The sequence below is a fragment of the Oncorhynchus tshawytscha genome, linkage group LG08 (genome assembly GCF_018296145.1).
Source record: "Oncorhynchus tshawytscha isolate Ot180627B linkage group LG08, Otsh_v2.0, whole genome shotgun sequence".
Taxonomy (NCBI): domain Eukaryota; kingdom Metazoa; phylum Chordata; class Actinopteri; order Salmoniformes; family Salmonidae; genus Oncorhynchus; species Oncorhynchus tshawytscha.
In genome coordinates, this window is record NC_056436.1 from 45,164,021 (window position 1) to 45,177,856 (window position 13,836).

The following is a 13,836-nucleotide window of genomic DNA, read 5'->3' on the forward strand; positions in this document are numbered from 1 at the left end:
CTCCTAGGCAGGCACTTGGATCTAAGTGGACTGTGTAGCTCTAACCTTTTTATTTAACTATGCAAGTCAGTTAAGAACAAATTCTTATTTAGAATGACGGCCTAGACCGGCCAAGCCCAGACGATGCTGGGCCAATTGTGCACCGCCCCATGGGGCTCCCAATCACTGCCGGATGTGATACAGCCTGGATTCAAACCAGGGAATGTAGTGACACCTCTTGCACTGAGATGCAGTGCTTTAGACCGCTGCGCCACTAAGGAGCCCTATCTAAGATGACTGTATCTAAGAAGGGTCTGATAACTTGGAAAAAAACAAATACACTGAAGACAAACCCAGGTTAAACCAGGGTTCTTAGGCCAGGGGTGCTATAGTAATGCTTAATTTTGCTTTCTAATTAACCAGGTGGAATCATTGCTTCATCACTTACACCTATACGCAATCCTGTCAGTTATTCACAAGTGAATAAGTAGCCTATTATAGACTACAGCATGGCCTAGCTCGATCCAAACTGTAATGTTGAAGTCTCAGGGATATGGCAAAAGAAGAACGTCCTCAAAACTGCTTTGACATTTCCACTGTAAACATTGTTGGATTGAATTGACTCTCATTAGGAATGTGAGAAATGGAAAATAATTATTAACGTTTAAACAGCATTTTTATCCGTTTTCTGTTAAGATTATAACACATTCATAAAATTCCACGTGAATTCACAATGCAGCCGCACTGCTTCCAGTAACGGTTTAGGTCTCACCACATTTTCAATTTGTCACATCCCTAGGTGAGAGTCTCAGTCTAACAATAGAAATGGCAAGACGCTTGATTTAACTTCTCAAAGTATTGCCATACAGGACTTCGCTGCTGTCGCTTGCCTTTCTCTACCATTTCATCAAATGTGGATGAGGATGACGTAGTGGTGGAGAGTCAACTCCAAAATAATTGATTCCTTGACTACTAGCATATCGACTCCCGGTGTTGACTCCCATTTCTAAGTGTCAAGATTACATTTTGCTACGAAGCGACTCAAGTCCTAAAATTCAGTATTTTTGGAAAGGAGAGTGATTAGTTGCAGTACTTTGGAGAACACAAACACTTATATCTTTCAAAGTGAGATAGCTTGAGAGGAACGGAGGGAGAGGGGAGGGACACAATATAAAGTCAGGTCTGCCTCCAGGCAGACAGTCAGAACCATGCACTAGGCCTATCTAACGGTAACCAAAAGCTGTATCTCACAATGGAATGTTGTATCTCGTAATTGTTTGGCTTGCAATGTCTCGCAACTTCAGTAAAGCAGGGCTTATCATCAATGAATAGGCTAGGATATTCTACACGGAACAGACCGATTACTGAACACACATGTGCATCGTTAGTGAAGAGAACGAACAGGCAAGCAGACGAGACAGCACGATGGAGTGAGAGGAAGGGGAAGAAAGAACCGTGGGCATATGTCTAAGTAATCTGTATCTTGCAATGTCTTGTCTTGCATGCCTCAGAAATTCATCAAAGTATATCTAAAGTTTGACTCTTCCTCTCTGGTTTTATTTAAATTACACAACTTTCCCCTGGCCTTTATAGCCAATCGTCTACTTAGCCTACAACACAGAAAATCATATTTTGTGATAACTGGGGAAAAAAACAAATAAACATTGTTTTTCGTTTAGGTATGATTTCTTAACATCAAGAATCCCAATTTTGTTTAAACATTTACACCCCTACTCTCAGCCCATTATTTTGTTTTTGGCCTCATCCCAGAGTTGACTTTGGAGTTCTCAGTCAGGAATCATTTGGAAAATGGATCAAAATATCTTGGAGAAAAACGTTGAAATGAAAAGCTGAGAGGTGGCCCAGATGCATTTGGAGTCACTTGAGGTCTATAATTCTATCATGTCTATAATCCTGAAGGGAGTAGATACTCTCAAAGGGGGCTTTTAAAACTGATTAGTTGAGTGCCGGTGTGTTCTATGTTTCTCACAGCCTCCCCTCTGTAGAAGTATTAATATCCTTTTAGGCATTTACACACCATATTAGACACTCACTCACTCACACACACACACACACACACACACACACACACACACACACACACACACACACACACACACACACACACACACACACACACACACACACACACACACACACACACACACACACACACACACACACACACACAAAAGCGACAGCCAGAGGTGGGAGGGTGTCTGTGTGAAATTGAGCTCTGGCAATTCACGGCCTCCCATGGGGCACTGGCCAAGGTCGGAATCCATTGCCCCCTCTCCTCCTGCAGCTGTCAATCAAACTCCGTATTGGCCCCTCCCTCTCCTCTCCAGCTCTGGCTGTAGGAGCCTGAAGTCCAGATTGATGAGAGTGTCATGGTTGGAAGGAAGAGGACTGACTGTTTGGTTACTATTACCTGTCATCAACATCGCTGGTCGTTTGGCTCTCGATAAATCTCTCATTTGTTACAATAGCCCAAGGCAGTGATGGGTAGATTGGGTAGAATAAAACATTAGGTGCAGTACTCCTATGCACGTGGACACTTGCTCCTATGCTCTTGGACACTCTTGGACACTTGGGAATAGGCTAGTAAAGGCCCAATCCTACCTACAGATATGAGCTTGGAACTTGACTTTAGCAGACATCTTCCATTGATATCAATGCATGATTTGTGAGGAAGTCTGAATTATACAGATGTACAGTGTCTCAAATGTGTTATTTTCCCCTGAATAAAGAAACTCAGGTATCACTCTCTCCCCATTCTCATTGGTAGACCAACGGGACACTGAACAAGATCTGTGTAGAGCAGACACCATTGGACAAGAAGACACAGGTCAGAGGGGGTGGGGGCGGAGGAGGAGGAGGAGCCACCTATGTGTTCAAGGTAAGGAGAAAAGGCTGCGTCGCAAAGCTTTCCCTGTTTTCTTGCCCTTGATCACTGATAGGTGAAAAGATTGGGTATGCCTCCTCCATGTTGCCCTTCAACTGTCAGATGTGAAGGATGGAAGTAATGGAAATAAAAGAGTCTGGAAAGGATTAGGGCCATTGCGGTGACTGCATTACCGCCACTCTGGCAGTCCTGAGTCATGGCCGCAGTCAAATTCCACGTCACTGTTGAGTCACAGTAATATCCTCCTATGCACTCAGTACATGATTGGCGCTGATGCGTTGGTAGTGCCTAACTCACTAACAACCGCTAATGGTCTGGTACTCAGCTCTCTATTGTCCCTCTAATCACTCTGACATCAACACAAATGCAATCAAAAATCACATCAAACACTTATCATCATAAGAGTAGGCCTATCATGCTTTTAAAACTCACCGTTACAAGCTGACCACGTGTGCAAGCTGAGCACGTGTGCGCCATCGTGCGCATGTTGATTTTGTACCCCCATACCAGACACGATCAGGACACGCAGGTTGAAATATCAGAACAATCTCTGCACCAATTATATTAATTTGGGGACAGGTTGAAAAGCATTAAATATGTATGGCAATTTAGCTAGCCGGCTTGCTGTTGCTTGCTCATTTGTCCTGGGATATAAACATTGGGTTGATATTTTACCTGAAATGCACAAGGTTTCTACTCCGACAACTAATCCACAGATAAAAGGGTAAACCGAATTCCTTTCTCGTCATCTCTCCTCCTTCCTCAGGCTTTCTTTTTTACTTCTTTGGACTTCATATGCCGTTCGGCAACCAATTTTACGGTGCATTCTACATTGTTGAATAATAGTGAAGACATCATAACTATAAAATAACACATATATGAATCAGTTAAGAATAAATTATTATTTACAAGGACAGCCTTCCTCCCCATCGGGGAATTGAACCATGGACTCCCAAGTGCCCACGCACGACACAGGGATTCTTTAGCTAAATAGCCCAGCACTGTAGCCTACTTCCAACCGTCACGTTGTACATCGCCATATTTTCCGTTCCATCCTAACGGAAACCCAGAGGGTTTTTTGTTTTTCTTGGAATAGAAGCACCATAATATTAATCAAATTAAGAAAAATTTCATAAAATCAGTCCCATACTAAGTTCTTACAAAAAAGGTTTTAAAATCTCTAGTACAACTACTATTGAAGGCTATCAAATGCTTCTCAAAGATGCCCTCTGGTGGTAAAACTAGCACTAACTAGCATTAATGGTACAAGTAGTTTGCAATTAAATAACATGCCATAGAATTCTTTGGAACCACGCAAGCTGTGTTGCAGTGCGCTGCAACTTTTAAAGGAAGAACAACTGTACGAGTCCTGTTTACTCTAGCTGTTTTAACGTAACTTACTTATTGGCAAAAAGGCCTACTTCAATATACAGTATATCAATCAATTAGTCATTTAATTGTGCATGTCATCACACAGCATTCAAGTTATCCATGTCTCTAAATACAGTCAAGCATTTTTTGTTATACATCACACATGTCGGCTAAAGCGATTGAATTAATGAATGCATTTGGCTGTTTATAATACTGGCTATACTAGAGACTTTAAAACCTTTTCTTGTTCGAACAGACTATTTGGGATTGATTGTAATTTGTTTGTAAATTATTATTGTATTTGTTGTGCTGTTTATACTGTTTGCAATTTAGCTTAATGAAATTAATTAATTTTATGGTGTTTATATCCCAAGAAAAATGAAAATGCATTTTACAGTAACATATGTAGGCCTCAGGATTTTTAGGAAAATGTGTCACTCTACAATGTGATCAGTCGGGAGTAGGCCTAGGCTACTAAGCGACTGCGAGAGTGAAGAGCAAAATAATCCTAACATTTCCACTCCCTAATTTTAGCCTAACCAATACCCAAACAGAGATTCAGTGAAAATAAAAATCTCATTGATTTATCAAGACTAGTCCCCATGCTTGTCTCAAAGCAGCGCTGAAATAGTTGACCATACACGGGCGGGTAGGCTGTTGGTTCAAATCATTTTATAACAATTGGATGACTTTGGGTGTTTCAGTAAGCAACAAGTTGTTGCCTTCAATTCCATTAGCCTACTTTATTCCAATATTTCTGAAATTCAGTGATATTTATTCCATAGTAATTCGTTATGGATCCATCCAGATGTGGTTAGAAAACAGTGCATGTGGTGGGCTATGCAAAGAGATGGGTGATGTGACATGCCTCGCAAACACCCATGAATACATTTAAAGTCCCTAAACTCGGCAAGAGTCTATTGTCCTGCTGACAGACCATCAAGATTGGACAGCTTCTTTTTAATTCACATTTATTGAAAAGGCTGCTAAACCATTTACACCTGGTCCGCAGAGTTGGTGCGTACTTACAGTACATAGCACTTTTACTCCATTCTCCGCAAGACACTCTACCAATGCCACCAGGTTATTCTTTATATTCTTAATAAATAAAACACCTACATTAAATAGATCAGGTCTTCAAAATATGTGTAACCTTTTTTTATGTACTGTATATCTGTGCTTAGTAGCAGAGGCTTCATGTTTTCACCATCAACTTGTTAATTTAGCAGACATTACTTGCGTATATACAGTCAACATATATTTTAAGAATGTAATGGAATATAACAAACGATTTTAGTTTCCCTTACAATAAAAACCTTACAGTGTAACAAAAGTTTTATTAAGTAATAAGCTTTAATAAGTTACAGCTTTTTCGGACAGCTTTTTTTGTGTGTGTGTGAGCGTGGGACAGAGAAGAGCAATTCGTACACTACTGTTCCAAATTCAATCACTCTCTTCTTCTTCATCATCATCATTCAGTTGATTCAAATTCAATTATAATACATTTTGTCACTCCTATTCAACAACTCCAAATCGCTTTTGCATTTGCTCCAAAGGGATAACTTGAAATGACATTATATACAGTAGGTTAATTAAATAATCTATAATAATAAAAATGTTCTTTATTATTCTAGTGGATATAATTATTTTAGGTACAGTGCCTTGCAAAAGTACACCTGTTCTGAAAGGCCCCAGAGTCTGCAACACCACTAAGCAAGGGGCACCACCAAGCAAACGGCACCATGAAGACCAAGGACCTCTCCAAACAGGTCAGCGACAAAGTTGTGGAGAAGTACAGATCAGGGTTGGGTTGTATAAAAATATCTAAAACTTTGAACATCCCACAGAGCACAATTAAATCCAGAATTAAAAAATGGAAAGAATATGACACAACAACAAACCTGCCAAGAGAGGGCCACCCACCAAAATTCAAGGACCAGGCAAGGAGGGCATTAATCAGAGAGGCAACAAAGAGACCAAAGATAACCCTGAAGGAGCTGCAAAGCTCCACAGCGAAGATTGGAGTATTTGTCCATAGGACCACTTGATCCGTACACTCCACAGAGCTGGGCTTTACGGAAGAGTCGCCAGAAAATCAAAGTAATTTTTTTAAAGAAGAAAATAAGCAAACACGTTTGGTGTTCGCCAAAAGGAATGTGGGAGACTCCCCAAACATATGGAAGAAGGTCCTCTGGTCAGATGAGACTAAAATGTAGCTTTTTGGCCATCAAGGAAAACACTATGTCTGGCGCAAACCCGACAGCTCTCATCCCCCCGAGAACACCATCCCAATATGGTGGTGGCAGCATCATGCTGTGGGGAGGTTTTTCATCGGCAGGGAATGGGAAACTGGTCAGAATTGGTCAGAAGTCAGAAGTCAGAAGAAACGATGGATGGCGCTAAATACAAGGAAATTCTTGAGGGAAACCTGTTTCAGTCTTCCAGAGATTTGAGACTGGGACTGAGATTCACTTTTCAGCAGGACAATGACCCTACGCATACTGCTAAAGCAACACTCGAGTGGTGAAGGGGAAACATTTAAATGTCTTGGAATGGCCTAGTCAAAGCCCAGACTTCAATCCAATTGAGAATCTGTGGTATAACGTAAAGATTGTTGTTCACCAGCAGAACCCATCCAACAAACAGGAGCTGGAGCTGGTTTGCCTTGAAGAATGGGCAAAAATCCCAGTGGCTTGATGTGCCTAGCTTAGAGATATACCCCAGGAGACTTGCATCTTGTAATTTCTGTATAAATTGGCTCCACGAAGTGACTTTGGGGAGGTGAATAGTTATGCATGCTCAGGTTTTCTGTGTTGTTGTCTTATTTCTTGTTTGCTTCACAATGAAAAAATATTTTACATCTTCAAAGTTGTAGGCATGTTGTGTAAATCAAATGATACAAACCCCACAAAAATCTATTTTAATTTCAGGTTGTAAGGCAACAAAGGAAAAATGCCAAGGAAGGTGAATACTTTCGCAAGCCACTGTATATCATGTCAAATAGGCCTCGTGTAAAATCATTGTCAAAAGCGCAAGAGATACTGTTGCATGACAAACAGGTGCTGTTAGATTACAACATAATCTATCAGCCAGTTTGGAACAAGGTAAACAATACTAAATTAAGGATAAGTAATACCAGAGAGTATGTTATAATGAAAAAAAGTGTAAAGCCTTTATACATTATAGCAAAGTTTAAAAACAGCCAGATTTGTGAAATTGCTTTATCCAACCTTTTGCGGTTGCGTGAGGCATGGTGATCACGGAATCAGTAGCTTCTGAAACAAATACTCCAATAGGCAACATTACAATATATTATAATAGACTATAATACATTTAAATATATGGAGGGGTTGATGCATTTTTCGTTAGGGCAAATATGGACTGTGATATTGAGTTAGAAATGTAAAACTTCAGAGTGCTTAATAAGCATCGAATACATTGCAAGTTTGCCCTTTTTGGCCATTAGGCTACACGTTACAATAGGATTCCTCTCTGACGTACCGCAGCATCAGTAGTCTAAACTGTTGCACAAATTGGGGGATTTTTCACACATTGTCAAGCTATTAGACTATACTTTTGTAAATTAATTGAGGTGTGAATGTTTGTCAGTCTCTTTCCTATTGCAATAGAGTCCTGCAATCAGGCCAAAAAAAATCGGCAGGTGGGTTGCCCCGGAGTTGAAAGAGAACTTGGGTAAATACAATGGCTCAATTACACTTGACATGTGGACTGCCGATGTTCTAAAATAGAATACTTGTACCTTACAGCCCATTGCATAAACGAAGACTGAATGTTGTCCACCATGGAGTGGGACAGTGCATCACAAAACTAACATAAGGCCAGCTATTGTAAAAGAATACTTGTGGATCTTGTTGATTTCCTCGATCGCTTCAAGAGGCCTACTGTCCACCTGGTAATTGTGTGGTTAACGTGTCACCTTCAGATGGATGTGTCGTTTCAGAGAGAAGCCAGCTGTGAGCGACCAGACACGGTGGATGACATCCTTTTCCTGCACAGGAATTTGAAGAGATCCAGTGTCATCACTGTTTTTTAAGTTATTGTTTTGGTATATTAATTTGTTTTCTAATATTTGAAGGCTCTTTAAAGCGATTTGAGTTGTCAATGTACTGCATTGCATTGTGAAGGGAAAAAAAATTGTTCTTAATTCATGGCACGGTTTATTTTTAGCCAAATCAAAATCAAATAATTTTTTATTTGCCACATACACATGTTTAGCAGATGTTATTTCAGGTGTATCAAAACACTTGTGTTTCTAGCTCCAACAGTGCAGTAATATCTAACAATTCACAACACAAACTAGAAACTAGAAGTAAAACAATTGAATTAAGAAATATACAATTATATAAATATTAGGATGAGCAATGTCGGAGTGACAGAATATAATACAGTATATACATATGAGATGAGTAAAGCAAAAATATGTGAAAATTATTAAAGTGACTAGTGTTCCATTATTAGAGTGGACAGTGATTTCAAGTCTTTGTATATGGGGCAGCAGCCTCTAAGGTGCAGAGTTACATGACCAGGTGGAAGCCGTCTAGTGGTGGCTATTTAACAGTCTGATGGCCATGAGATAGAAGCTGTTTTTCAGTCTCTCGGTCCCAGCTTTGATGCACCTGTACTGACCTCACCTTCTGGGTGATAGCAGGGTGAACAGGTTGATGTGCGCCCTCTGCTGTTTCCTGAAGTCCACGATCAGCTCTTTTGTTTTGTCGACATTGATAGAGGTTATTTCCCTGGCACCACACTCCCAGGGCACTCACCTCCCATCTGTAGGCTGTCTTGTCATTGTTGGTAATCAGGCCTACTACTGTTGTGACGTCTGCAAACTTGATGATTGAGTTGGAGGCGTGCGTGGTCACACAGTCATGGGTGAACAGGGAGTACAGGAGGGGGCTGAGCACACACCCCTGTGGGGGCCCCTGTGTTGAGGATCAGTAAAGTGGAGGTGTTGTTTCCTACCTCCACCAGCTGGGGAAGGCCGGTCAGGAAGTCCAGGACCCAGTTGCACAGGGTGGGGTTCAGACCCAGGGCCCGAGCTTAATGATGAGCTTGGAGGGTACTATGGTGTTGAATGCTGAGCTATAGTCAATGAACAGCATTCTTCCATATGTATTCCTCTTGTCAGTGGTGGAGAAAGTACTTAATTGTCGTACTTGAGTAAAAGTAAAGATACCTTAATAGAACATTACTCAAGTAAAAGTGAAAGTCACCCAGTAAAATACTTCTTGAGTAAAGGTATTTGGTTTAAATATACTTGTGTATCAAAAGGAAAAAACGAATGTGGTAAAAAGTACATTATTTTCTTTAGGAATGTAGTGAAGTAAAAGTAAAAATTGTGCAAAATAAAAATAGGTAAGAAAAGTACAGATAGTGCGTTGAAGTATTTTTAGTTTTAGTTAAGTACTTTACACCACTGCCTCTTGTCCAGATGGGATAGGGCAGTGTGATGGCGATTGCATCACCTGTGGATCAATTGGGGTGGTAAGCAAATTGAAGTGGGTCTAGGGTGTCAGGTATGGTAGAGGTGATATGATCCTCAGCTAGCCTCTCAAATCACTTCATGATCACAGAAGTGAGTGCTACGGGTACAGGAACAGTGGTGGACATCTTGAAGCAAGTGGAGACAGCAGACTAGGATAGGAAGAGATTGAATATGTCCATAAACACTCCAGCTAGCTGGTCTGCGCATGCTCTGAGGATGCGGCTAAGGATGCCCTCTGGGCTGGCAGCCTTGCAAGGGTTAAGGAGAAGTGTATTTAAAGTTCCATGCATAACACTTGAATTTTCATCAACATTTATAATGAGTATTTCTGTGAATTCATGTGGCTCTCTGCAATATCACTGCATGTTTTGGAACTACTGAACATAACACGCCAATGTAAAATAAGATTTTTGGATAAAAATATTAACTTTACCAAACAAAACATACATGTATTGTGTAACATGTAGTCCTATGAGTGTCATCTGATGAAGATCATCAAAGGGCAGTGATTCATTTTATCTATATTTGTGCTTTTTGTGACTCCTCTCTTTGGCTGGAAAAATGGCTGGGTTGTTCTGTGAGTTGGTGGTGACCTAACATAATTGTTTGTGGAGCTTTCGCTGTAAAGCATTTTTGAAATCCAACACTGTGGCTGGATTAATGAGAATTGTATCTTTAAAATGGTGCCTAATACTTGTATGTTTGAGAAATTAGATTTCTGAGATTTCTGTTGATTTGTATTTGGCGCCCTGCAATTTCATTGGCTGTTGGCGAGTGTTCTGCTAGAGGAACCCCAGTCCTAGACATGTTGCAACCGCTGTGTCAGATTTCAAATAAACTTTACGGAAAAAGCATAATCTGAGAACGGCGCTCAGAGCCCAAACCAGCCAAAAGAAATGTCCGCCATGCTGTGCAGTCAACATTAGTAATAAATAGCATTATAAATATTCACCTACCTTTGATGATCTTCATCAGAATGCACTCCCAGGAATCGCAGTTCCACAATAAATGCTTGTTTTGTTCGATAATGTCCATCATTTATGTCCATTTATGTTCAAATAGCTTCTTTTGTTAGGGCATTTGGTAAACAAATCCAAAAGCGCGTTCAGGTCCAGTCGGACGAAACGTTCACAAAGTTACATTACAAGTCGAAGAAACTTGTCAAACTAAGTATAGAATCAATCTTTAGGATGTTTTTATCATAAATGTTCAATAATGTTCCAACCGGAGAATTCCGTTGTCTGTAGAAAAACAATGGAACGAGAGATACCTCTCATGTGAAATGCGCGTGACTGTGAACGAGGATGCTGGCAGCTCACATCTGGCCCCCCTTCACAGGAGAGCCTGAAACAATGTTCTAAATACGGTTGATATCTAGTGGAAGCCTTAGGAAGTGCAACATAACCCATATCCCACAGTGAATTCGATAGGGGCTGAGTTCAAAAACTACAAACCTCAGATTTCCCACTTCCTGTTTGGATTTTTTTCTCAGGTTTTTGCCTGCCATATGAGTTCTGTTATACTCACAGACATCATTCACACAGTTTTAGAATCTTCAGAGTGTTTTCTATCCAATACTAATAATAATATGCATATATTAGCATCTGGGACTGAGTAGGAGGCAGTTCACTCTGGGCACGCTATTCATTCAAAAGTGAAATGCTGCCCCCTATCCCAAAGAAGTTAACACGCTTAAATGATTTACTAACATCGGCCACGGAGAAGGAGAGCCCACAGTCTTTGGTAGCATTCCGCGTTGGTGGCACTGTGTTATCCTCAAAGCGGGGGAAGAAGGTGTTTAGCTTGTCCGGAAGCAAGACGTCGGTATCCACGAGATGTGGCTGGTTTTCCCTTTGTAGTCCGTGATTGTCTGTAGAACCTGCCACATACGTCTTGTGTCTGAGCCATTGAATTGCGACTCCACTTTGTCTCTATACCAACGTTTTGCCTGTTTGATTGCCTTACGGATGGAATAACTACACTGTTTGTATTTGGCCATATTCCCAGTCACCTTGCCATGGTTAAATGCAGTTGGTCGCACTTTCAGTTTTGCGCGAATGCTGACATCTATCCACGGTTTCTGGTTAGGGTAGGTTTTAATGGTCACAGTGGGTACAACATCTCCTATACACTTCTTGATAAACTCAGTCACCGTATCTGTGTATTCATCAATGTTATTCTCAGAGGCTACTTAGAACATATCCCAGTCCGCGTGATCTAAATTATCTTCAAGCGTAGATTCCGATTGGTCAGACCAGCGTTGAATAGTCCTTAGCACAGGTACTTCCTGTTTGTGTTTCTGCCTATAGGAATGGAGGAGCAAAATGGAGCCGTGATCAGATTTGCCTAAGGGAGGGCGGGTGAGGGCCTTGTAGGCATTCCAGATGTTGGAGTAGCAGTGGTCAAGGGTTTTAGCAGCTCGAGTACTACAGTCAATGTGTGGATATAACTTCGGTAGTGTTTTACTCAAATTTGCTTTGCTGTAATCCCCAGCTACAATAAATGCGGCCTCAGGATATGTGTTTTCCAGTTTGCATAAAGTCCAGTGAAGTTCTTTGAGCCATTGTGGTATCAGCTTGAGGGGGAATATACACGGCTGTAATCTAAGAAAATTATCTTGGGAGGTAATACGGTCAGCATTTGATTGTGAGGTATTCTAGGTCGGGGGAACAAAAATACTTGAGTTTCTGTATGTTATCACAATCGCACCATGAGTGGTTAATCATGAAACATACACCCCCACCTTTCTTCTTACCAGAGAGTTCTAAGAACCCAGCTGGCTGTATGGACAAAGACAGTATATCCCGAGAGAGCCATGTTTCTGTGAAACAGAGTATATGTTACAATCCCTGATGTCTCTCTGGATGGAGATTCTCTCCCTGAGCTGGTCTACTTTATTATCTAGAGACTGAACATTAGCGAGTAATATACTCTGAAGTGGTCTGTGGTGTGCGCGCCTCCTGTGTCGGACTAGAAGTCCACTCCGAATACCTCTTCTCCGCCGGAGGTGTTTTGGATCAGCCTTTGTAATCAATTCAATTGCATTGGGGGGTATTAACAAAGGATCCAATTCGGGAAAGTCGTATTCCAGGTCGTAATGCTGGTATGCCAAAAACATTTCTGTCTGTATATAATAACAGAAAACATTTCTTGGGCTTGCAGACAAATTAATTAATGCAGGAAAAGAGGAATAATAGCCTACTGACTGTCGTCATAAAAACAATTAGACAAAAAAAGGTCTATTATTTTGTTGGGTAACGGATAAGCTCTTGTAATTCATTAAGAGGTGGCTTCTTTCTTCAATATAATCATTTATTCAGAAGGTTAAACCCATAGGTCTTTGGCCTACAGTAAATTCAATTCGATTACCAGGTTAATTTTGCATTAGGTTATAATAATCCATGCCTTCTGGGAATGTTTTTAAGTCCAAAAGTTATGGGTGGAGTTAGAAATGTGTCTGTCAGAAGTATCACAATGGAAATTAACTTTTTATCCATGTGTCTGCCTATTTCAAGACATGGCATATAAGGGTGCAGAGATACCATACCCTATGCGTTGGACGATACTTTTCTCGTCAATCATCTTGAAAAACATATACTTAAAAACTGAAAATCAACCAATGTCCGCCTTGAAATGCTTTATTATCCAAATGTTGAAAGTGCATGTGGGTGACAGAGAGAAATAAAATGGTGCAGTTTGAGGCCATGTGGCAGAGGGTGATGCGGGCGCTGGAGATGGCGGTGTGAGCAGGTGGATCTGGGCAGGTGTGATGTAGTTGTAGTTTGTATGTGTATGTTTTGTATTGTCTAAAAAGATTAAATCAAATCTTACAAAAATATAAATAGGGAAAAATGAAAGGCTTGCAAAACGCATTTGATGATTCATTATGAATAGGATTCATTTGATTTATTTTGTTAACATTCTTCATTGTAACCACATGAGCTGTGGAAACACAACATGAGCAGATTAACTTGGTCAAAACATTTCTTTATTAAAGACTATCAGGAACAATATTGGAACTTATTTATTTTGATCAAAAGCCACAGATGAGTGAGTCACTCAGCTTTATGCTGAC

General features: G+C 40.6%; 1 protein-coding gene across 1 annotated transcript in view; it reads left to right on the forward strand.

Annotated features, from left to right (window-relative positions):
* ros1 (c-ros oncogene 1, receptor tyrosine kinase) overlaps window positions 1–13,836 on the forward strand; it is a 145,800-nt gene that overhangs the window by 88,021 nt on the left and 43,943 nt on the right. The window contains exon 10 of the mRNA XM_024429697.2: window positions 2,768–2,878. Within this exon, the coding sequence (XP_024285465.2) occupies window positions 2,768–2,878 (111 nt within the window). The remainder of the gene's footprint in view (window positions 1–2,767; window positions 2,879–13,836) is intronic.